This window comes from Furipterus horrens, unplaced genomic scaffold (assembly GCF_987537825.1).
Source record: "Furipterus horrens unplaced genomic scaffold, mFurHor1.1.pri manual_scaffold_2, whole genome shotgun sequence".
NCBI classification, from domain to species: Eukaryota; Metazoa; Chordata; class Mammalia; order Chiroptera; family Furipteridae; genus Furipterus; species Furipterus horrens.
The window spans coordinates 145,376,741-145,401,777 of NW_028327172.1; the positions used below are offsets into that span (position 1 = coordinate 145,376,741).

The 25,037-nt window shown below is 36.3% G+C and overlaps 1 protein-coding gene across 1 annotated transcript in view; it reads left to right on the forward strand.

Moving 5' to 3' along the window:
- Positions 1-25,037, forward strand: part of MALRD1 (MAM and LDL receptor class A domain containing 1) — a 622,346-nt gene that overhangs the window by 184,570 nt on the left and 412,739 nt on the right. The window contains 3 exon segments of the mRNA XM_090268028.1: positions 4,374-4,461; positions 14,840-15,016; positions 24,844-25,006. Coding sequence (XP_090124154.1) covers positions 4,374-4,461; positions 14,840-15,016; positions 24,844-25,006 — 428 coding nt within the window.

Below are 25,037 nucleotides of genomic sequence, written 5' to 3' on the forward strand. Positions count from 1 at the left end.
TGCAGTATACAGATGATGTATTATAGTACTCTGGAAAGCTATATCATTTTATTAACCAATGTTATGCTAATAAATTCAATAAGAAAAGACTGAGACTGCAGGTATATATACAAATTAACTTTTCATATCTCTACTTGAAACTGTTCATTATTTCTCAAGAATACTAACATTTAGAAAGTTAGGCAGTTGAAGATATTTTGGTAAAAACTTATGATTACATTATATCTTAGAGCAAGACCCAACTGTCCTCTGCCTCGGCCTATTTCTGTGTCTTCCCATTGGTATTGAATGCTGATAGAAGCAATTTCAAAATGCTTATCATATAATATGAAGTAAAATCCAATACTAATAAGCATGTGTAGATAGCATCCATTCAGAAAAGCTGCTTACCTGGTGTGGTCCACAAAGGAGAAAATTTGTAAGTTTTAAGGTGGCCAATTTTTTAACAAGAGGAATACTTTGGAACAGTTGAGCCCACCCTCCTGAATGGAACTAAATATGTGTATACTAAAATTTTCACATAATATTTATATTACAACAAGTATGTAAACTTTGGAACAAATGAACAAACAAGAAAAACAAAAACTCATGTTCACAGACAACAGTATGGTGGTTACCAAAGGGAAGTGGGATGGGAGGTAGTAAAGGGAAAGGGGGGCAAATATGTGGTGATGGAAGAACATATAATGTATGACAAAATTTTATACTTGAAACCTATATAATTTTATTAACCAATGTCATCCCAATAAATTTTAATTTAAAAATTAACTTTGGGATTCTTATATCAATTTTCTATCTCTTCTCACAATTAACTAAGATAATTGTTGGCAATGTAGTCAAGTCAATGGTGTTTACTCTCCTTTTTTCTTTTTTTAATATTTTTTATTGATTATGCTGTTACTGTTGTCCCAATTTTTCCCCCTTTGCCCCATCCACTAGATACCTGCCATTCCTTCCAGCAATACCCACTTAGTTCATGTCCATGGGTCACACATATAAGTTCTTTGGCAACTCCATTTCCTATACTTTTCTTATCATTTCCCTGCCTATTCTGTACCTACCAATTTGTACTTCTTAATCCCTGCACGCTTTCCCCCACTCTCACCCTTCCCTTTCCCAACTGATAATTCTCCAAATGGTCTCCATATCTATTATTTTGTTTTCGTTCTGCTTGTTTGCTTATTTTGTTTTTTAGATTCATTTGTTGATAGTTGTGAATTTATTGCAATTTTACTGTCTTAGTTTTGATCTTCTCTTTCTTAAATACATCCCTTTAACATTTCATATAATAATGGCTTGGTGAAGATGAACTCCTTTAGCTTTACCTTGTCTGGGAAACACTTTATCTGCCCTTCAATTTTAAGTGATAGCTTTGCAGGATAGAGTAGCTTTTAGGTTCTTGCTTTTCATCATTTTGAATCACTTTGAATACTTCTTGCCAGTCCCTTCTAGCCTGAAAAGTTTCTGTTGAGAAATCAGTTGAAAGTCTACTTTATAGGTAACTATCTGTTTTTCTCTTGCTGCTTTTAAGATTCCCTCTTTATCTTTAACCTTTGGCATTTTAATTATGCTGTGTCTTGCAGTGGGCCTCTTTGCATCCATCATGTTTGGAACTCTCTGTGATTCCTGGAATTGTATGTCTATTTTCCTTATGAAATTGGGGAAGTTTTCTTTCATTATTTTTTCAAATAAGTTTTCAATTTCTTGCTCTTCCTCTTCTCCTTCCAGCACCCCATATGAGTCGAGTATTGGTGTGTTTCAAGATGTCCCAGAAGTTCCTTAGCCTATCCTCATTTAAAAAAAATTTTTTTTTCTTCTTGCTGTTCTGATTGCATAGTTTTTTTTGTTTGTTTGTTTTGTTTTTTTTGCTGTTGTTGTTTTGTTTTTTTTCTTCCTTACATTACAAATCATTGATGTGATTCTTGGCTTCTATTGTTCAACTCTACTGTTGATTACCTGTAAATTTTTCTTTATTTCACTTAGTGTAATCTTCATTTCTGCCTGGATCTGTACTGCTGTTGAAGTATCCAATGAGTTCCTTGAAGTCTGCATCTGATAGATTGTTTATCTCCATTCTGTTTAGTTCTTTTTCTGGAGTTGTGTTCTGTTTTTTCATTTGGACCATATTTCTTTGTCTCCTCATTTTGGCAGCCTCCCTGTGTTTGTTTCTGTGTATTATGTAGAGCTGCTTTGACTTCCTGTCTTAGTAGCATGGCCTGTTGTAGAAAAGAACACCAGTAGTTGGATGGAATGGAGCCTTATGTAACAGCCAGAGTGAGGCAACCGACTTAACCACTTTTGGCTCTGTGTGGGGGAGGGTTCAAAAATGCCACTGCCTGTCCTCCAGAGTTTTGTCTGGAAGGAAGCTGTCTCTTAGCACTTTCCCTGATGCCAGACACCTCATCATTCCCTGTATACCACTGATGCCTTTCCAGCTGTTGCCCTTGTGTTGAATACCAGAGGAAATTAGTCTGAGTATATCTTAATTTTGTTTCAGGCCCTTTAAGACACACTTAGGAGAATCCCATAGTTTTCTCTGCTGCCCTAACCCACACTGGGATTTACAGCCAGAAGTTATGGGTACTTATCTTCCTGGTGTTGGAACAATGGGATGAGTGGTCTTCTGTGGGGCTGGGATCCATGGCTCCTGAGATATTGCTCCTGATTTTCATCTACCACAAATGGGTGTGGGGCCACCCATTCTGTGTCTCCATGTCCCCGCGACTCTGCGCATCTCCACCCCTCCTGCTCATATGGATGAATGTGGCTTCTTTAATTCCTTGGTTGTTGGATATTCATACAGCTTGATATTCTGATGATTCTGGGTAATATTTGTTTTGTAGTCTAGTTGTAATTTTTGCTTACTTGTGTGAGGATGAGAGCTATATTTACCTGCATATCCATCTTGACCAAAGTTCAATGATGTTTATTCTTATATATCTTAGCTTTTCCTTTTTCTTGCATCTTCTGAGCCTTCTGTTAGCATACCTTATATGGTATTGCAGTGGGATTGATACATATTGATCCAAGAAATTTATTAATAATTAACTGGTCTTATGACTTTTTTCCTATTGGTCACCCAACTTCAGTCTTTTTTCCTATAAACTAAAGCTATTCTGCCAAATTTGTTTTGTTTATTAGAATTATTGTATGATTTTGTACAGAGTGTTTTTTCTGCATTTTTATTTTCTCTGACTATAATATTCCTTTAAATCCTGCTGGTAGTAAAAAGAACCATGTGTATTATATTTGGAGTGATCCTTTGTAAAGTAGCAGTGGGACACTTCCTGTATATCACTGTTAAATGTTCCTTGGGCAATATTAGATGGACTCTGTTTGCCTGCTGGTTGCATGATAAACCTTTTACATGTTGGTTAATTCCTTTAGTGACAAATCAGGGAAATAAATTGGGTAGTTCTCGAGAAAGACTGGAAAATTGGAGGAAGATGTCAAGAGTCTTGAGGTCATTAACTTGACCTTTTAAAACTTCCCCTTAACTAAGACATCAGTAAATAATATATGAGACAACTTTTAATGAAGGATAGAATTTTTAAAATGGAATAAAATTGCAACTCCATATTCATCATTTATAAGAAATAGTGAAACAGAAACATACATTCATCTAATAGTGGAAAGTGAGAATGTATCTTTAAAGTTTGAGTTTGCTTGAAGTTCATTATTAAGTTATAGCAGAATTCCTAGTAAGTATGCAGCTTATTTACATAAGTATTAAAATAATTCATCATGATTAATTCTGTTATATTAAATCTGAGCCCTAATCACAATCTGCCATATACTGCAGTGCTTTGTCAGTATTTCATATTCTAATAGAGTTTTGGTGGCATTGCAGCTTCTGTAACAGCACAGATGTCATCTGAGTTCACTGTGATTAATGTGGTTCTGAAGGAGATTTAAAATGATTAGCCAGCTTCATAAAGTATTACAGAATAAAGTTTGTGTGAGAAAAATTTTAAAGCTCTTCGATATGTACATTCCAGCAAGTACCTCTGGCAGTAAATTAGATTTCTCAAAGGATGAGGGGTTTAACTTGGCAACAGATGAACTACTAGGGCGAAGGTGGGAAAAGGGAACAATAATTTGCCCTCAAATGCTTAAGACATCAGAAGAAAACAGGGCAAGTCTAGAGATAATGGTTGAAGGTTATAAAGAAGTAGATGTCAATCTGATATGGGCTTGTGACTGGGAGTATTCAGGAGGAGACAACATTCCTACTTAGGAAGACTATTGCAAAATATATTTTTAATGGTTCTGAAGAGAATTCTCTTTAGGAAAATTCTGAATTCTTTTTCAGCAATGAAATTCTGTAAATTAGCTTCTTTATAATGACAACCAATATTTTATATTTTTCTTAGATTTTGGTGGAGGCTTCAGTGGGAGATGGCTTCACAGGAGACATTGCAATTGATGATTTGTCATTTATGGACTGTATCCTCTATCCTGGTAAGAAAGAATATTTTAATATATGACTATTTTCAAATGTGTTTACTTAAAAACTTATCAAGGAAATCAACATTTCACTCTAACAAATATTCCAAAATATACTCAGTTCTCTTCTCTCAAATATATTAACTCTGTAAAAGATTATAAATCTTTGTTAGTAATTAACTGTAAAATTTTTGCAGAGATGGTAAGAAGGTTTGGATCAGTTGTGTTTGTATTTCATCACATGCAAAATATTAGGTAATCATGTCTGAAGTTAAACTCTAATTCTGTTATATTTGAGGGGTTTTAATAACCAAAATGTTTGCCTTGTAATTACAGTGTTTTGGAGAGTTGGTTAACCTCTCAGTTACCTTCAGGGGTGTTGCACTTTATATATATAGTCCTAAAGATTGTTGTCAACAATTTTCTCTCCCTGTTATAGATTTTTCATTAAAGAACTCATACATGTTTCAAAGACACATATATCTCTATTCTCAACATTTTCCCTGGACTTAAGACATATACTAACCACCTACTTAACATCTCAACTTAGATTTCTAATAGGAATCTCAAAGGTAAATAGGGAAAATAACCTAAAACAAACAGATCCCAGTGGAAACATTCCAGTCCGTGCCTACTAATTCAGTAGGACTGGATCAAGCTTATGAAGATTGATTCTGGCAGTGAAGCTAGAGGCTCTTAAAACACATGATAAGGGGGAGTATAGTCTTTTTCTTAGAGTGATCAGAGGCTGGGTATTTAAAAATCAATTGCAATAATCCATGCCATGTACTCAAAGCTTAATCTCAGTCCTGCTCCATCACTGTAGCATTATTGGTCAGAGGAGCACCAGCCCCTCCCCAGACATAATCATAGGGCTGGATTCCAATGTTTTTCCTTGTAGCAATGTGACATAGCTTTGATCTTCCACCTTATCATTCTAGTAGGATTAATGATCATAACCACTCTGGGTAGTGGCACCCATAGAACTTGGCAGGAAGTCAAATCCCTCTCTGGGAGGCCAGAAAGAAAAAAAAATCAGAATTGAACAAGTTTACCCTATCAAAAAAGTAAATACTTGATTACAAATTGCCCCTCAATTTTTCTATTCCTCTATGCCTCTCTCTTTCAGTAAATGACAATTTATTTCTAGTCACTTATTCTTAATTAACATATCTGGTTAGCCACTAGCTTCAGATACACCCAGAGTTCACTACAACTTATTGTTCTCACTATTCTCCCTTTGGTCCAAGCCACGTTGTCTCTGAATGAGTTATAGTTGCTTTATAAATGATCTGTGTGCTTTTACCCTTAAACCATATAATCTGTCTTCAAAACAGTAGCCAGAATGATCTTTTTCAAAATTAGATAAGATCATCTCACTCTGTCATTAGAGTTTTCCTACAACTATCATATCTCATTTAGAGCAAAATAAGCCAAAATTCTTCCAATAGCTTCCAAGGAATACATGGCTGGGTCCTTCACCCCTTTTTGACTTCACCTTCCACTAGGGTGTCTCTAATTGACTTCTCTCAACTATAAGGGCTCTTAACTAATTCTTGACTGCTCCAACTCATTTATGCCTCAGGGCTCTTATGCCAACTTTTCCCTCTCCCTGGAATATGCTTCCCCCAGATACTCACTTGACTCTACTTTTTTCTAACCTCTTCTCAAAGGTTTCTCCCTTAATGCAACCTTCTCTGAACACTACACAATCACACACACATAGACATACACTCAGAGTCTTTTCCTTATCTGATATTTTCCACCTCTTTGCCCTGTTATTACTTTACAACACCTATCCCTCTTATAGTTAAATTTCAAATTTTTCCCACAATAATGTGAGCTGTATGAGAGTATAAATTTTACCTGTTCACTCCCTTACCAACAGCTTAAATGGTATCTGGCACATAGTAGTTCTCAACAAATATTTGTTGCTTAGATGGGTAGACAGATGTCTATATCTTTTTAAATGTTTATATACTTTTGCTATATATTTTAGTTTATTATTATTATTATGGCTAAAATATTAAATATTTCTACATGGAATATATGATGCCACGTGTCGGTCTTTCTTGAAAGCCAACTCTCAGTTACTTACAACCACAAGCATTTATTTCTTGTACTTAAGTGTTGGCTAGCAGAGAACAAAACAGCAAAAATATATATCTCTTGTTTGTAGTTCTGCATAATCCTATGTAGCTCTAAGCTATGTATCTCTCTTCCATGTGTCCTATCTATCTGGGCCCAAGGCTGAAGGACCAAGTCCCTGTGTGACACATTCTGCTGTCAAGGTAGAGGGAAGAAAAAAGAGAGGATACTTAAGGCTTCTGCTGGGACAGGGTATGCATTCTATCTGCTCATGTCCATTGGTCAGAGCAAGTTGTGTGGTCGAACCTAAAAATGGGGCCAGGAAGTAGACTCCACTGGCAGGGAGCTTAGCAGGGGTAGGGAATACAGAAACACGCACAATAATTTAACATAACACTCATATGTATCATCTTAGATAATTTCATAACCTTTTAAGAGTCTAGAATAGTACCTGGTTCATCGTTGGTGAATAGGTATTAAGTACTGAATAGGATTGATGGTTTTGTTATCCCAATTTTATGGAGCAAGCTGAGGAGATAACCTGCGACTATGAAGTGGCAAAATATGATGTCTGCTTCTTTGGACCATATTGTTAACCACTGTTACTATCACGCTCATTAAATCTACTAACATAGGAAAGACAAAAACTACAATTTCCATTTTAAAGCTGTAAGAAATTCAACTTAAGGAGCATAAGTGTCCTCTAGGAGAATACACAGGGCAGGAATGAGATTTTCACCTAAGCTTGCCCAATGTCAAAGCCCAGGGATTTTTCCCTAACGGCCTCTCACTCTTGGCTTAGGGAGAATCACTGTGACTGGAGCAACAGAAAACAACAAAGAATACAGAAACAGACGAGCACCATTGACACTGTTGTTGCAATTATCCTGTTACATACATGCTGTGGCTGATGGTTCCAGGGTGGAGAGAGGAGAGTTGCCAGAAACAAAGGCAGAGATGTGAAATATCAGTTACAGACCATTAGTCCTGATATTCTAGTTCAAGTTTTGGAAGAAAAATATGCAATTTTAAAAACTGTCTGAACTGTGTGGTTTTATTGTTGGCTTCGTAACAAAAGAAACTTTGGGTTGAAACCACAAAGCCTGTTGTAGCCATAGGTTACATATAATCTTGCTGTAGATGAAAATAAATATAAAAATTAGACTCAATAAAAATATTGTTCTTGATGAACATTTTTTTCCATGACAACATGTTTGCTGAGGTGGGACCAGTGCATGTAGCTTTATGTACAGATATTAATTTATTTTCAATATAAACTAATTATCTACAGCATTTTTTTCTCCTTGGTTAGTAAAACAAAACAAATAAAAACTGAAAAACATATATAGAAACACAAAATATTGACCTAATCTCCAAAGAATGGATTTGTACTTTACCTACAATTTTTATTTTAGATATACTAAAAGTGATTAAAAAGAATTATTTTATTTTATTTTTACCTATTTCCTCAAAATCAACCTCTTCCTCCATGTTTTCTTTATTTCTTTTAATGGCATCAGCATTCTGTAGCAACCCAGACTGGAATTCCACCATATTTTGACTTCCCCTTAAGTTGGCTCACTTCCAAATTTAGCTGACTCCAGCTCCAAAATATTCCTCACAACTGTTCTGTTTTTTCCATTACCTATGCTGTGTTCCTCATTCAAAAAAGTATTGACTCAAATAGTAAGCTTTTTAACTGTAAACTTTTATTAATTTTCCCCAATAGTGTTTATGTCATAAACTTAGTTTCTTTTCACTTTGTCCTAGAACATCATTATTTGCTCTTCCATGTCATCTCTTTCTTATTTTCTAATTTCTGGTCATTTCTTACTCCATTTTCAAGTTCATTCCCATTTAAAAATCATAATTAAAAAAAACATTCTTTCATGGTATAGATTCTTATTTTAAAACTGGTCTTGGAGGATAGCAGAGAAAAAGCAAGATTAATTACATTTCTAGGGAAAGTAGGCAAGCTTAACCATGTCGTAGAATCTTATTATTCTTTGCATCAGTGTCTGATGATGTTGGTCATTCCCATAATAGGTAATGATGGGGATGATGGCAAAGTTAAATAGCTTTCCTCTCACCTTGAATCAGGCCTTCAGAGTACATCATTATTAAGTATGTAAGAATTGTCACCAGACCCTCAGATTTAAAAATAAATATCCCAAAGGAAGTATCTGTTTCATATTATTTTTATTATCTGATACAAGAAAAGCAAAAAATATGTCCCTTTAGCAGAGCACACACACAATTTATTTACTTACATTAAGGATTATTGGTGAGGTAGCTGCTTTATTTGAAAAAATAAAGCCATGACTATATTGTATCATGACATTGCTTGCAAGTGAAAACAGCAATTATCTATGCATTTTTTCGTTTAATTTAAATTTTCAGAATTCAGCATGTATATTAGAATTTAGTTACTAGAGTATTAATTAATAGAAAACCTTTCACTATTCAAGGTATTTAGTGTTTTATTTTTCTCAGGAAAGCTGTTACTAAGTCAGTGCATATCTTGAAACTGATGATGCCTTAACATTGAGAAAGTATGGTAAATATTTATAGGATGCTTACCAACAATTTTTATGATGCCTTCCAATACCCGATAAATGTTTTTTTGTTGTTTTCGCTGACTGGAATTTTGGCATCCCTCCTCATTAGTCTGAACATTTCATCAGTTTTATTTTTAAATGCTTCAAGTTTCTTTTCTTTTTCTACAAAGAGCAGTTTGTTTCAGCATGAATAAAATGACAAGGAAAACGTGTGAGTGCTTTAGTCTTCTCTTTTAAGATACCACCTGCAGCTTTTCACTTTGTTTTACTAAGCTGTTTGGGGTGTCCATTATATTTTCCTCAACAATGAATTACATCAAAGCACTGTTTTGAGGTTCTCTTTTGTTTCATATTTTCTCAATGAAATATGAAGAAAATATAAAATAATTAGAAATATTTGTAGTTTAATAAAAGACTTCAAGACAAAAATCAAGGGATTTGAGATTCAGTAATTGCAATCTTAAACATTCTGGTTTCAGTGTCCTTGGTAGTCTCATAAGGGGATTTGCATATGCCAAGGGAAACACTTACCCGCAGTCAAAGGTCCCTCCAACTTACTGTTGTTGTTGTTTCTAGAAAATAAAAATGGACTAATAACTAACTTGCCCTCCTTTTTAAAACTTTAAAATTTTGTCTACTTTTAACTGAGGGAATTGCTAAATGCTAAAAATGAAGGAGGCAGATAAAATATTTAGATTTTAGCTTGAAAATTGTCCAACTGATAATTCAGCTTACTTATAGTCACTTTTAAATTAGTACAATGTTTGAAGAAATGGAAAGTATGTTGTGCTATCTGAAAAATTATATTGAATCCATGTATTAAAACAAAAATATTTCAGAAAGCACTGATTTGCTATAGGAGACAGAAAAGAATGGGGAACACTGCAAACGACTGAATTACAATTATTATAAGTCATAGCTGGAGAATAGCTATGTTTTAGTAAAACATACTCTCCCAGAAAGTAGACTTAACACAGACACTTCAGTACAATCATGCCAGATATTGTTGTTCCAGCTTGTTGGCATAACTCTAAGTTACTGTATGAAGTGCAACAGGTAAAATGTATGCTTTTCTTTGGAGCTACACATATTTCAAATTTTTCAATTTTCTGAAGATTGATTCTGTTTAAAGCTCAAGTAGACTTTAGATTTTTGAATTACATATATTTCTTTACATCAGAAGTCACAGGAAAAACATGTGCATTGTTACCCAGAGAAGATAAAGAAAAACTATGCATATTAGTCAAGTAATTCATACAGTTATGCTATGTCTAAAGCTGGTAATAATTTATCAAGAACCAGGGATTTTAAAATACCAGTTTTATTGCTTACTTAATATTATGAGAATGACTGTAAGGGGAGAAGTCTAAGACACAAGTTGGAAAATCTGCTCTATCAGAAAGATTGCATTAGTGGAGCATAAAGTATATCATATTTGTTACAAGGAAGTCACAGAGCAAAGATTTAGAACATTGAGTCCATCTGGAGCCTGAGTCATCTTAAGATGTCAGGTGTGCAGGTGGGTTGGTTTGCCTGTGGCTCAGGGATGTGGAAGAAGATCACATCAACCAGACTAACCTCTGCTTCTTAGTGAGTGCAGACTTCAGTCATTTGCATTTCACCTTTGCAATTTTGTTTCACCTGCAAAGCTTTTAGTGTTTGTTTGTTTGGAGATTTAACTCTATCCTTGCTACTAACTGTAGTATTTCTATGCAATTCTAGGCAAAATCATCACTTTCCTCCTAATCATCATCTTTGCTATCAACTGAATATGTCACCCCAATATTCACATATGGAAGCCCTAATATCTAGTGTGATGACATTGGGAGGTGAAGCCTCTGCGAGGTACTTAAGGTTCAGTTAGGTCATAAAGGTGCTATCCCCATGATGAAATTAGTGTCCTAATAACAAGTGGAAGAGACAAGAGATATCTGCATGCATGTACCAAAGAAGGCAAGTGAGTACCTACTAGGACTGGAGCCCTCACCAAGAGCCCAGTCATATTGGCAACCTGATCTTGGACTTCCAGCCTTTAGGAGTGTGAGAAAGGTGTTTGTTTAAGTTATTCAGTAGGGAGTATTACATCATGTCAGGAACCTTGCAGTGCTTGCCATCCTTAGTGTCAAATGATATGTTGACTGAACAATGTTTCTGGGCTCTGTTTTACTTCCACATGGCAGATGCTCAGCAATCAGCCACAAGTCCGTCCTCCCACTTACAAACATCACCTGTTTTGTAGTTTGGCTCCAGAGGAAGAAACACTTTTCTCAATTTGCTCTTTTTTTGTACCTTAAATGCAGGCATGTAGGGCTTTCTTGGTTTTTAAGATTTGCTCACTATGGTAGAATGTACAAATAATTTCAGAAAGTTACAACTTCTTAAGAGTACTGGTCTTTTGACCTATCACTCTGGATTGTTTCTAAGATGGAAAATGAGTGTATCTACTTTTCCTGAATATTGTCGCATCAACTTCCAACATCACTCATGTCCGTGATTTCATTTTTTCCTAATGGGAACTATTTGCTACTTCAAATTGAAATCAAGCCCAAAGATGCAGTTATAACTATTGACTTTGATAAGATGGAGGACCAGATGATCTGAAAACTACAGTGTTACACATACTAAGAAATGTCAAATATAACATTTTTTATTTAAATGTTAAGTTGAGTTTAGAAAAGAAAACCACAGGTGAGAGAAACAAAGAGAGTATTTGAAAATAGAGCAGAGGCATAATGTGGCTGCCAGAGTATGGATAGATGAGAGGGAGGAAAAGGGAAGGGAGGGCAGAGGAATAGATAGATATAAGACCCTTGTGCTGGAGAGCCAGTGGGGTTCCAAAGAAACAACTCAAAGCTTATCTAGAAGGACTCTTCTGCTAACTAGGTGATAAAGGATCCTCATAGAAAAATCAAGAACATTCCATTATGGTAGCCAGCTTCTAATAGCCCCAATAATTCCAAATCTTGGTATTCACGTGCTGTGTAACACTCCCTTCTCAGACTGAATAGGACTTACATGTGCAATCAATGACCCATGTGGCAATGACTGTGTGTGATTTCAAAGCTAGGCTTCTACTGTTTTCTCTTGGATCATTCACTCTGAAGGAAGCCAGATACCAAGTCAGAAGGATACTCAAGCAGCCCTACGGAGAAAGTCCAGGAGCTAAGACCCGCTGCCAGCAGCATCACTAACTCCCAAGGCACGTGAGCCAGACCCCTGGAAGCAGAGCCTCCAGGGCCAGTCAAGCCTTTTGAGGACCACAGCTTTGGCTGACAGTGTAATGACAAACTTGTGAGACTTGCAGTCAGAAGCCCCACACTAAACCTCTTCTGCATTTCAGACTCACAGAAATAGTGTGAGATAATAAGTGTTTATTAGTTTAAACTTATGGGGTTTGTAGAAATCTTTTTATGCAAAAATAGAAAACAAATAAACAAGTAATTTAAAATGTTAAAGTATTCCAAGTCTTAAGAAAATAACATGACATCGTTAAAAAAAATACAGAAAATATTGAAATAAATCAAATTGACCTTCTTGATATTAGAAATAAAGTCAATTACATAAATGACATAGAAAATTCAGTGGCTAGATTAAATAGATACAAGATAACTTCAATATTATAATTAGTCAAATGGAAAGTAGCTATGAGGAAATTTCAGAGTGCAGCATAGAGAAGAAAATTGAGAAAGGTAAGTTTATTTGCAGGAATGCCCATAAAAGCTAATAACATTCTAGAGAGAGAAAAAGAAAAGTGATGAGAAGCAATTTTCAAAGTATAACTGCTAGGAATTAACACATGGATTTAAGAAGCTTAGAAGGAGTAGGCAGGGTAGGAGGAAGCAATGGGGGATAAATGGGACAACTGTAATAAGAAAGCAATGAATTAAAAAAAATTCTTAGCAACAACAAAAAAGAATTTAAAAATTATCAGCTTAGAGGGGTAACCACATAGTAAGGCAAAAAATGTAAAATCACTATATAGTACACATGAAACTAATATAACCAGTATAAGATTGTATGCCAACCATACATAAATAAAAACATAAGTTAGAAAATAAGCCTAGTGAATATAATGCAAATATTATAACCATGTCTAGACTCATGGAAATGAATTAGAAAAACATCAAAGAAATGAGAAGGTTATATTAAAAATAGAGATTAAAATACAATAATAAAAGGACCACGACAACAAGAATGAGGTGAGAAGACATATGAATGTTATATTCAAAGTTCTGAGAAATTATAACATAGTCTAGAGCAAAAGAAAACTTAAGAATGAGAGTGAAAAAAAATGCTTTCAGAGAATAACATCCAAAACTAAACAAAAAATGATTTAACTGCACCAGACTCTTTGGTTTTACCAAATGAACTATATATAAATGTAAACATCAGATAGAGACAAAATGAACCCAATACAGACAGATATGCAAAAGGGACTGGACAGTAAAGAAAAGGGCAAACATATGCATAAATCTAGATATACCAGTGGATAATGAGAATAATATTAGAATATACACTGCTGAGAAGTATAGAAATTGATGCAATTATTTTGGAAAACAGTTTGGCCTTATCTAGTAAAGACGAAGTTGTACGTGCTCTGTGACCAAGCAGCTCCACTCCTAGATGCAGAAGGAGAAATGTACAAGACAAATAAATAAAACCTCAAACTGAATCAACTCAAAAACCATTATCTGATGAACATGTAATATATTTGCGTAGTGAAATATTATACAACAGTCAAAATAACTGAACTGCAACAATGCACACGATCACACAATCTTGAGTAACAGGTCAACTTGCAGAAGATACTACACAGATTGAGTCCATTCGTCTGAAGTTCAAATCTAAACAACAATTTATTTATTTAAAAAAGGACCTACATGGTGCTCACTGTATACAGTCACTATTCTAACATGTATACAGTCACTTTCACAACATTAACTCATTTAATCACATGATGTAATAAGTGCTATAAATGATTTTTAGCATATATGCAGATGAGCAAAATGAGTGATAATGTTTCATAAATTTATGCTATGGAACTGTAATGAAATTTTTTCCTGACTGCCTTCTCCACCAGTCTGTAAACTATTTAATTGCAGTGATTGCATATTTGGATTAAAATTAATTTTACCTACATAAGGATGCTATTAATACAGATTTATTAAATAATTTACTGTACAAAATAAACTTCTATAATTTTTTCTAAATTCTGTAATTTCAGAAATTATTTATTTAATGGTTTAAATATTTCTAGATTGAATAAATACTTCTGGTGTTGGTTTCTCTCACAACCTTCAGTCTTGACTATGTGTGGTTGTGTTAAACGAAGATGAATAGATGTTAGATTCATTGTAGCAGTGGAAGAACAAAGTTCATCCACCTGGTGGGCGAGGTTTAATCAAACCTTGAACTCTGGTTCATTATGGCAGCATCAAGAACTCCCTTCTTTCCCGCTGATATTCCAAGCCCTGTTCTTAGGCTTTCTATTTATTCCATGAGCTCTGAATAGTTTTTCAATAATTTTTATTTTCATCTTCATCTATTTTTATAATCAAAGATATCCAGAATTATTTGCCATTGCTCACGCCAAGAACCCTAATTTATATGCTTACATAAAGAAGTTCAGTAGATTAACAAATACTGGCAAGTATTCTTTATTATGTTAAATATGAAGCTTATTGTGTAAAATCTGTTTAGAGATGGAAATTCTGGTAAATGACACCTGAACATTCTTTCTGATCAAGGTAATTTGCCAGTGGACCTTCCAAATCCTCCAGAAACTTCAGCTCCAGTAACATTACCTCCACACAACTGTACAGACCATGAATTTGTCTGCAGGTCCAATGGTCACTGTGTTGAAAAAATCCAGAAATGTGATTTTAGATATGACTGCCCTGACAAATCAGATGAATCATTCTGTGGTAAGTAAATCTCTAAATTTTAAATTAAAAATAGCCATAAACCAGATAAGAAAATACTAGCATAATCTCTAGTGTCCTAGTTAAAAATTTTCAATCTGGTTTAGAGCAATTTCTTAATATAAAAGCCATTTTTATAGAAAATCATAATAGAAAAATCAGCATACATTCTTCAATCATGCCCAATAAGAGGTAAGGTTTTTTGTTTTGCTTTTTCTTAACTTATGTTTTGGATTCAAAACACTTGTTTTCATGGATTTTGTTTGACTCCAGGGCTCTTATATACCAGTTCTTTTCTATCCATTCACATGTTCTACCTACACATGAAAAAGGAATGTTTAGAGATGAAGCATTATAAAACCCTCAAACTAGATAAACTTGTTCAAATTTTCATTTGCCAAAATGCATATATAAAATTATAGGTATGTCAAATATTCAGAGTTCATAGGAAACCGAGTCTAATACACATTGGCTCTTCAACATCCATGTCCTATTGAGATACGTATTATTTTTATTTACTGACATCTGCTAATCCTCAGATTTTCCAGAATACATCAAAGGAAAATTATTAATGTAAAAGTGAACTTCTCAGCCAAAGATACAGTCTGAGAGGAGAAAAATTAATCTATGTCCCAATGAGCAAAGTATAGGATCAAGAGGAGCGAACATTGTGATGTTTCCCTTTCCCTTCTCTTTATTTAGTAGTATGTGAATTTACTGTACTATCATATTTCTCAAGGTTCCTGATAACATTAAAGGTTCAGAAGAGATAGATAATACAGAGTCTAGTTAAACCCTATCTTGTTGCCTTATGTCAGCCTTGTCAAGAAATTCTAGAACTTAAAAAATCAAAAAAGATTCATATTTATTATTTTAACCCAGAAAAAAAATGCTTCTTAATGAAATAATTAATCCAAACTAAAATAACTCATAAAATCAAAGCTGACTTACTCTGAAAATGAGATGGGACATAATTAACTCAAGTGGCTAGAGGTATATACTATGCATCACAGATGGAAGATAATATAATGGAAGTGGTTATGATATTTAGGCTTACTCATGGGAAGACACTAAAATCATCTTATGATCATACATAACTTGTGATGTTTATATAATTTACACAAAATCTAATTAATTACATCTAATGAACATCTTTAGTGCATACTGACTTTCCTATTAGTTCAGTTTTGCAATTTTAGTAATGTCATTTATGACTGAATACAAAGTTTTGATAAGTTTTTTAGAAGTCATGAATAAATGTCTACTATTAAATTATTATTTTTAAATCACAGGAACATGTATTTACTTTGAATAAACAAATTTAATTATTACCATTCTATTTCTAAGTGAATCGTGTGATCTTGCCTCTTCCATCTCTTTGTAAGGTGAGATATAATATATATGTCTGTCACACACAGTCTTACATTTTTTAATATTTTTATTGTGGTAAGAATATAATGAGATCTACCATCAACATATTTTTAAGTATAAAACACATTACTGCATTATTGTTGATTATAATCATTATTATAGGTATAGTGTTATACAGCAGATCTTTAGAGTTCAGTCTGCTTGACTGAAATTTTGTGCCCTCAAATAGATTTTCTTTTAAATTTATAACTCTTACCTTTCAATGATATGAAGAACAGAATTTTATTGAGTCCTAAATCTCTGCACAAGATAAATATTATATGATCAATATTAATATCAGAAATTATGTAACACACTGAATATCATTATTAAAATATAAATTTTTTTTTGATGAAGTGATTTCAGGTTTTACATTAAATCTTGAATCCAAGTTTCTAAACAGTGGTATATCTTCATTGTTTATGTCATTTCAAAGCTGAGTGCATACTACACTTTTTACAGTATATACAAGAACTCATTGAATTGCATCTTTTATTCAAGCAGTGGAGGATTTAAGACTGATAACATAGACACATGAAAACAGAGAGAGAAAGAGCTTTTTCACACACAACCTATGTATTTAAAAAAGAAAGACTTGTAATTTTGTGTGATATTAAAATACAGTCATTACAAAAATATTGAAAACTTTCAAAGAGGTTCAATATAAAAGTTATTGTAAATCTCATGTTTTGAAAGTAAGTAGTTTGGAATTTGGAAAAACCCTTTCAGAGACTGCGCTAAAGTTTAGCTTTGTTAGTATCATTGTGAAGAAAAGAGCAGGCTTATCAGAATTTAAAGGTCATGCAAGCAATGCAAGTGTCATGTGAGAAGAGACTGGCAGGGCTTAAATTGCTGCTTTAGGAGATAATTAAAATCGCATCTCTGAGGAAAGCAGATTCTTTATTCCCATATTTCAGTTACTATAGGTATTTGAATATAATAACCTAGATTTCTCTAAAATTCTTCTAGTAATTATACAAATAATTTGCCTAATTATTTTAATTATTCTAAAAGTTAGACTATTTTTAAAAATCTGAAGATTGAGAAATTGGAAATGCCAATAAATCACCATTTATTTTTTTAAAGATTTTACTTATCTATATTTATTTATTTATTTATTTATTTATTTTAATTTTTGGTTTTTCAATTACAGTTGTCCCATTTTTCCCCCATTGCTCCCCCCACCCCGAGCCCACTCCTTCTCCCACAATCATATCCCTCCCCGTTGTCCATGTCCATGAGTCATTTATACATGTTCCTTGACTAAACTCCTCCCTTACTTATCCCCCTTCTCTCCCCCCCCCCCATTGACTGCTATTCTGCTCTTTGTTCTATTCAGTTCTTTTGTTTGTGTTGTTCTTTAGTTTCCTGTATTAGGTGATATCATGGTATTTTTCTTTCTCTGCCTGGCTTATTTCACGAAGCATAATTCTCTCTAGTTCCATCCATGTTGTCGCAAATGGCAGGAGTTCCTCCTTTCTTTTTGCTACATAGTATTCCATTGTGTAAATGTAGCACAGTTTTTTGATCCACTCATCTACAGATGGGCACTTAGGCTGTTTCCAGCACTTAGCTATTGTAAACAGTGCTGCAATGAACATAGGGGTGCATAAGTTCTTTTGAATTGGTGTTTCAAGATTCTTTGGGTATAATCCTAGCAGTGGAATTGCTGGTTCAAAAGGCAGTTCCATTTTTAGTTTTTTGAGGTAATTCCATACTGTTCTCCATAGTGGCTTCACCAGTCTGCACTCCCACCAAAAGTGCAGTAGGGTTCCCATTTCTCCACATCCTCGCTAGCACTTGTTGTTTGTTGATTTGTTGATGATGGCCATTCTGACAGGTGTAAAATGGTATCTCATTGTGGTTTTTATTTGCATCTCCTTGATGGCTAATGATGTTGAGCATTTTTTCATGTGTCTATGGACCTTCTGTATGTCCTCTTCGGAGAAGTGTTTGTTCAGGTCCTTTGCCCATTTTTTAATTTGGTTGTTTGTTTTCTTGATGTTGAGTTGTATTAGCTCTTTATATTTTTTGGAAATCAGTCCCTGTCTGTGATGTCATTGGCAAATATGTTTTCCCATATGGTTGGTTTCTTTTTCATCTTGCTGATGTTTTCTTTTGCTGAGCAGAAACGCTTTAGTTTGATATAATCTGATTTGTTTATTTTTTCCTTTATTTCTCTTGCTTTAGGAGATGTATCCGTGAAGAAATTGTTACGTGAGATATCTGAAATTTTCTTGCCTATGTTTGCCTCTAGGACTTTTATGGTGTCACGGCTTACATTTAAGTCTTTGATCCATCTTGAGTTTATTCTCGTGTGTGGTGTAAGTTGGTGGTCTAGTTTCATTTTTTTGCAAGTCCCCATCCAGTTCTCCCAGCACCATTTGTTAAAGAGGCTCTTCTCACTCCATTTTATGTTCCTTCCTCCTTTATCAAATATTAGTTGACCATAGAGGCCTGGGTTTATTTCTGGACTCTCTATTCTGTTCCACTGATCTATATGTCTGTTCTTATGCCAGTACCAGACTGTTTTGATCACAGTGGCTTTGTAGTATTGTTTGATATCTGGTGTTGTGATTCCTCCTGCTGTGTTCTTCTGTCTCAAGATTGCTTTTGCTATTCGGGGTCTTTTTTGGTTCCATATGAATTTTTGGAGTATTTGTTCTAGGTCTGTGAAATATGTCATTGGTATTTTAATAGGGATTGCATTGAATCTGTAAATTGCTTTGGGTAGTATGGCCATTTTGATGATGTTGATTCTTCCCATCCAAGAACATGGTATTTGCTTCCATTTATTTGTGTCTTCCTTAATTTCTTTCTTCAATGTTATGTAATTTTCAGAGTACAGGTCTTTTATCTCTTTGGTTAAGTTTACTCCTAGGTACTTTATTTTTCTTGTTGCTATAGTAAATGTTATTTTCTTTTTTGTCTCTGTCTCTGATATTTTATTGTTGGTGTAAAGAAATGCCTTAGATTTCTGTATATTTATTTTGTACCCTGCGATTTTGCCAAATTCACTTATTATATCGAGTAGTCTTTTAGTGGAGTTTATAGGGTTTTCTAGGTATACTATCATGTCATCTGCATCTAATGATAGTTTTACTTCTTCTTTCCCAATTTGGATGCCTTTTATTTCTTTTTCTTGTCTGATTGCTGTGTCTAGGACTTCCAACACTATGTTGAATAGGAGTGGAGAGAGTGGACAACCTTGTCTAGTTCCTGAATTCAGGGGGAATGCTTTTAGTTTTTGTCCATTGAGTATGATGTTGACCTCAGGCTTCTCATATATAGCCTTGATTATGTTAAGGTATGCTCCCTCTATTCCCATTTTGCTGAGTGTTTTCATCATAAATGGGTGTTGTACTTTATCAAATGCTTTTTCTGCATCTATTGATATGATCATGTGATTTTTGTCTTTCAATTTGTTTAGGTGATGTATTATATTTATTCCGTCGGCAGCCGTCCGTCTCGAGAGACGATGGTGTAGCTTCTTAAGAGTCTATCTGCACCGCCGAGAATGGCTGTGCAGTCCAACTCGGGAGTGACACGGTATCTGTCTCCTCCCGTGTTGAATCGACATCTTGCGATGACGCTGGAGTATCCTCTCCAGTGAAGCTGAAGCTACAGAGCCTGGGCAGGGTGATATGGAGGGTCTGCTGTTGCCCATGCAGCAGACCCCCCCTCTCTTCGCAGCTGAAGGATCCAAGGGAAAGACGGAGTCAATACAGCTTGGTTTCAGGTGTGCTGCAGGAGTTGCCGGTGTTGACTACAACGTCAAACCGCCTTAGGGACTCCGGCTCCGGATTTTCTGTCGGGGTTTACTCCCTTAGCCTTTCTCCTGAAGAGGTATGCCGCAAGGCAGCGGAGGTTTTTTGGGGTCAGAGTTTTCCTTCTCTGATGTGCCCTGACTGGAAGATCGAACCAGCGACACTTAGCTCACAGGCCGACGCTCAATCCACTGAGCCAAACCAGCCAGGGGCTATTATATTTATTAATTTGTGAATATTAAACCATCCTTGCATCCCTGGGATGAATCCCACTTGATTGTGATGTATGATCTTTTTGATGTATTGCTGGATCCTGTTTGCCAATATTTTATTGAGGATTTTGGCATCTATGTTCAGCAGTGATATTGGCCTGTAATTTTCTTTCTTTGTTGTGTCTTGACCTGGTTTGGGGATTAGGATAATACTGGCTTCATAGAAAGAGTTTGGGATTTTCCCCTCTTCTTGGATATTTTGGAACAGTTTGAGGAGGATAGGAGTTAGTTCTTCCCTAAATGTTTTGTAGAATTCACCTGTGAAGCCATCCGGTCCACAGCTTTTGTGTGCAGGGAGATTTTTGATTACTGTTTCAATTTCCTTCTTTGTTATTGCTCTGTTGAGACTTTCCACTTCTTCTTGATTCAGTTTTGGAAGATTGTGTGTTTCTAGAAATTTGTCCATTTCTTCTAGATTGTCAAATTTCTTGCCATACAGTTGTCTGAAGTAATTTCTAACTATCATTTGTATTTCTGAGGTATCAGTCGTGATTTCTCCTCTTTCATTTCTGATTTTGTTTATTTGGGCCTTCTCTCTTTTTTTCTTGATTAGACTGGTTAGAGGCTTGTTGATTTTGTTTATTTTTTCGAAGAACCAGCTCCTGAATTGTTTATTTAGTCTCTATGTCATTTAGTTCTGCTCTGAGCTTGATGATTTGCTTCCTTCTACTTGCCCTAGGCTTTGTTTGTTGTTGTTGTTCTAGTTCTTGTAGCTTTATGGTTAGGTTTTTTATTTGAGATTCTTCTATCCTTTTCAGATATGCCTGTATTGCTATGAACTTCCCTCTCAGGACTGCTTTTGCTGTGTCCGACAGGTTTTGGGCTGTTGTGTGCTCATTATCATTAGTTTCTATAAATTTTTTGATTTCTTCTTTGATGTCATTGTTAACCCATTCATTAATTAATAGCATGTTATTCATTCTCCATGAGTTTGGATGTCTTTGATTTTTTTCTCTGAGGTTGATTTTTAGTTTCAAGGCATTGTGGTCTGAAAAGATGCTTGATATGATTTCAATTTTCTTGAATTTGTTGAGGCTTGTTTTGTGTCCTATCATGTGGTCTGTCTTTGAAAATGTCCCATGTGCATTTGAAAAGAATGTATATTTTGCTTCTTTGGGGTGAAAAGTTCTATATGTATCAGTTAAGTCCATGTGGTTTAGTGTGTTGTTCAATGTCTGTATATCCTTGGTGTTTCTTTGGTTTGATGATCTGTCTATTGTTGATAATGGAGTGTTGAAGTCCTCTACTATGAGTGTGTTGTTGTCGATATCCTTCTTGTGGTCTTCTAGTATTTGCTTTATGCATTTGGGTGCTCCTATGTTGGGTGCATATATGTTTATCAATGTTATATCTACTTGATGGATTGTTCCCTTAAGTATTATGAAATATCCTTCTTTGTCTCTTTTTATTGCCCTTGCTTTGAAATCCGTTTTGTCTGATATGAGGACTGCTACCCTGGCTTTTTTTTTTCCGGTCCATTTGCTTGGAATATTTTTTTATATCCCTTTACTTTCAGTCTGTGTACATCTTTTGTTTTGAGGTGTGTTTCTTGTAGACAGCAAATATGTGGGTCCTGTTTTCTTATCCATTCCGTTACCCTATGTCTTTTAATTGGAGCATTTAATCCATTTACATTTGAGGTTATTATTGACATGTATTTATTCATTTCCCTTTGTACCCCTGTTCCTCTCCTCTCTTTTTTTTCTTCTTTTTTCTTAGAATTCTCCCTTTAGCATCTCTTGCAATGCTGGTTTGGTGGAGATGTATTCTTTTAGTCTTCCTTTGTCTGAGAAACTCCTTATTTCACCTTCTATTTTGAATGAGAGCCTTGTTGGGTAGAGTATTCTTGGTTGTAGGCCTTTGTTTTTCATTGCTTGAAATATTTTTGACCATTCTCTTCTGGCTTGTAATGTTTCTGTTGAGAAATCAGTTGATGGCCTTATCGGAGCTCCCTTGTATGTTATTTGCTGTTTTTCTCTTGCTGCTTTTAGGATTCTCTCTTTGTCTTGGAATGTTGCCATTTTAATTATGATGTGCCTTGGAGTGGGTTTTTGGGGGTTCCTCTTCATTGGAACTCTCTGTGCTTCCTGAACTTGTATAACTTTTTCTCTCATCAGGTTCGGAAAATTTTCTGTCACTATTTCTCCTATCAGTTTTTCAATTCCATGCTCCTTTTCTTCTCCCTCTCTAATTCCAGTGATCCTGATATTATTTCTTATCATGCTATCCTGTATTTCCCTTACATCTTGTTCATATTTTTTCAATCTTTTTTCATTTTGCTGTATTGTCTGGGGGTTTTTCTCTACATTATCTTCTAACTCACTAATCCGATCCTCTGCTTCGTTTAGTCTGCTTTTGACTGATTCTACTGTGTTTTTTAGTTCAGAGATTGAATTCTTCATTACTTCCTGGTTCTTGTTAACAGTTTCTATGTCTTCTTTTATGCTGGTGTAGTTCTCTGCAAGTTCCCTGTAATTTTCTTGGAGCTGCTGGTAACTTCCTTGGATGTTGTCATAGTTGTTTGTAAGGATGTCGAGTATATTGAGCTTCTTTACCACCATTGTTTTGAATTCCATGTCTGACATTTGGGCTATGTCTATTTCATCTACCTCTCTTTCTGAGGATTCCTCTTTTCTTTTCATTGAGGGGTTATTTCTGTGTCTTACCGTGTTGGATTCTTCTTGTTTGTTTTTATTTTTTGGGTGATGGTCTGCTTTGACTTCCCTCCTTTGTGGTGTGAGATTTTTTATCAGAGATCTGGGGGTTTCAGTGGTTCAGTCTCTTTGATCTCCTGAGCCTGATGTTTTTGGTTTACCCTTTATGTCGTTTGTTTATGCTGTCTGGTTATATTTCAAATGTTTTTGGTAGTATCTTCCTTCTGGCTAGTTGATTGAGAGTCACTCTATCCACTTTGTCTTGGGTTTTTTTGTGGAGATGTCAGTTCAGCCTTGGTGTGTCTTCTTCTTTTTCTGCGTCCCCAACTGGTCTAGTGTGGCGGTTCAGAGGTTCTTGTTCCTTGCAGCAATGTTGTGCGCCTGAGGTGGCCTGCACGGCACGCTCCCTTGCCTCCCACTGGCTCCAGCTGAGGTGTCCTTGGGTGCGCGCCCCTGCACGCGCGGGTGGCCCGAGAGCTTGCCCCGCGATTGACGCGTATTGTCCCCCGGCCGAGGTGTTTTCGCGTTTGCATGCCTGTGCCCTTACTCCCGCTGAGCGGAGCTCCAGGAGTTGGTCTCTCACCTCTTAGGGAGGGGCCCCGGACACTTGTGCTCAGTGGAAGTGAGCGTCTGTGAGTCGCTGCCGCCCGCTGTTCCCGTGCCGCAGCCACCCGCCTTCCCTCACCCGTCTGGGCCGGCATGAACAGAGCCTGAGCTGGTGGTCTGCTTTCCAGCCTGGGGCCTGACGCCCACGGGAGCTGGCTAGGGGTGTCTGCGCACGGTCTTCTGCATGTTCAGTGGGCCCTCCCTGTGCCCGTTGGGGCACTGATCTTATGTCCATTGGGGAGTGTCCAAGGGGTGCCTGGACTCCCTGCCCGCGCACCTGGGCCAGTGAGTGAGAGCACTTCCCTATGCGTGCCCCCGCGACCCAAGGGTAGGGTTGGGGAGTGGATGAGCGTGCCTCTGCACCTGTGCTCCTCAAGAACGGCCTACCATGCCCAAACTTTCCTCCCCTCTCCACCGTCCACTAGAGAAAAATATAAAGGAGAATTATGTTCTCACTTGCCCGGCAGCACGCTGTCTCCTGTCCTTCGGCGCCAATGCCACTTGGTCGAGTCCCGTCTCTGCCAGCAGGCACAGATCCGCTCTCCTCCCGACTCCTCTCCGGGGTAGCCTGTGGTCGCCAAAAAGCCTTTGTGTACTTCCAGCTGCAGCTCGGGCAGCTGCCCCAGTCAGGAATCCCGTTTCGTCTCCTTTTCCTCCACTATCCTCACTAAACAGGTTGTTCCCAGATGGATTTTCTCTAATCCAGCAGTGCCATGGCTCGATTCCTGCCAGTGTCCAGCTGCTCACTGAGATGTTCTGTCTGCAATTAGCCCAAACTGCAGACGGGTATCGGGAGCCTGAAAGCGCAGCCTCCCCTCACTCCTCCGCCATCTTCCTCCACTTTTACTTATCTATATTTAGAGAGAGGGGAAGGGAGGGAGAAAGAGAGGGAGAAAGAGAGGGAGACAAACATCAACGTGTACTTGCCTCTCACACACCATCAACTGGGGATCTGGCCTGCAACCCAGGCATGTGCCCTGACTGGGAATCAAACCAGCAACCCTTTGGTTTGGAGGCAGGCGCTCAATCCACTGAGCCACACCAGCCAGGGCTAGAAAGCACTGTTTATTGACACATTCACTTTGATAAGCTGATCTTGTCTTTGTCCCATCCTATTCTAGCGGTGGAAGTTTGCAGCTTTGAAAAAAGAAGCCTGTGTAACTGTTACCAGCCAATCCCTGAAAGTTTAATTCAAGATTCAAATACATTCAGGTGGGGACTTGGTAATGGAAACAGCATTCACCATGGGGAAGAAAACCACAGACCATCAGTGGATCATACCAAGTAAGTGAATACATATTTGTTTTGACCACAT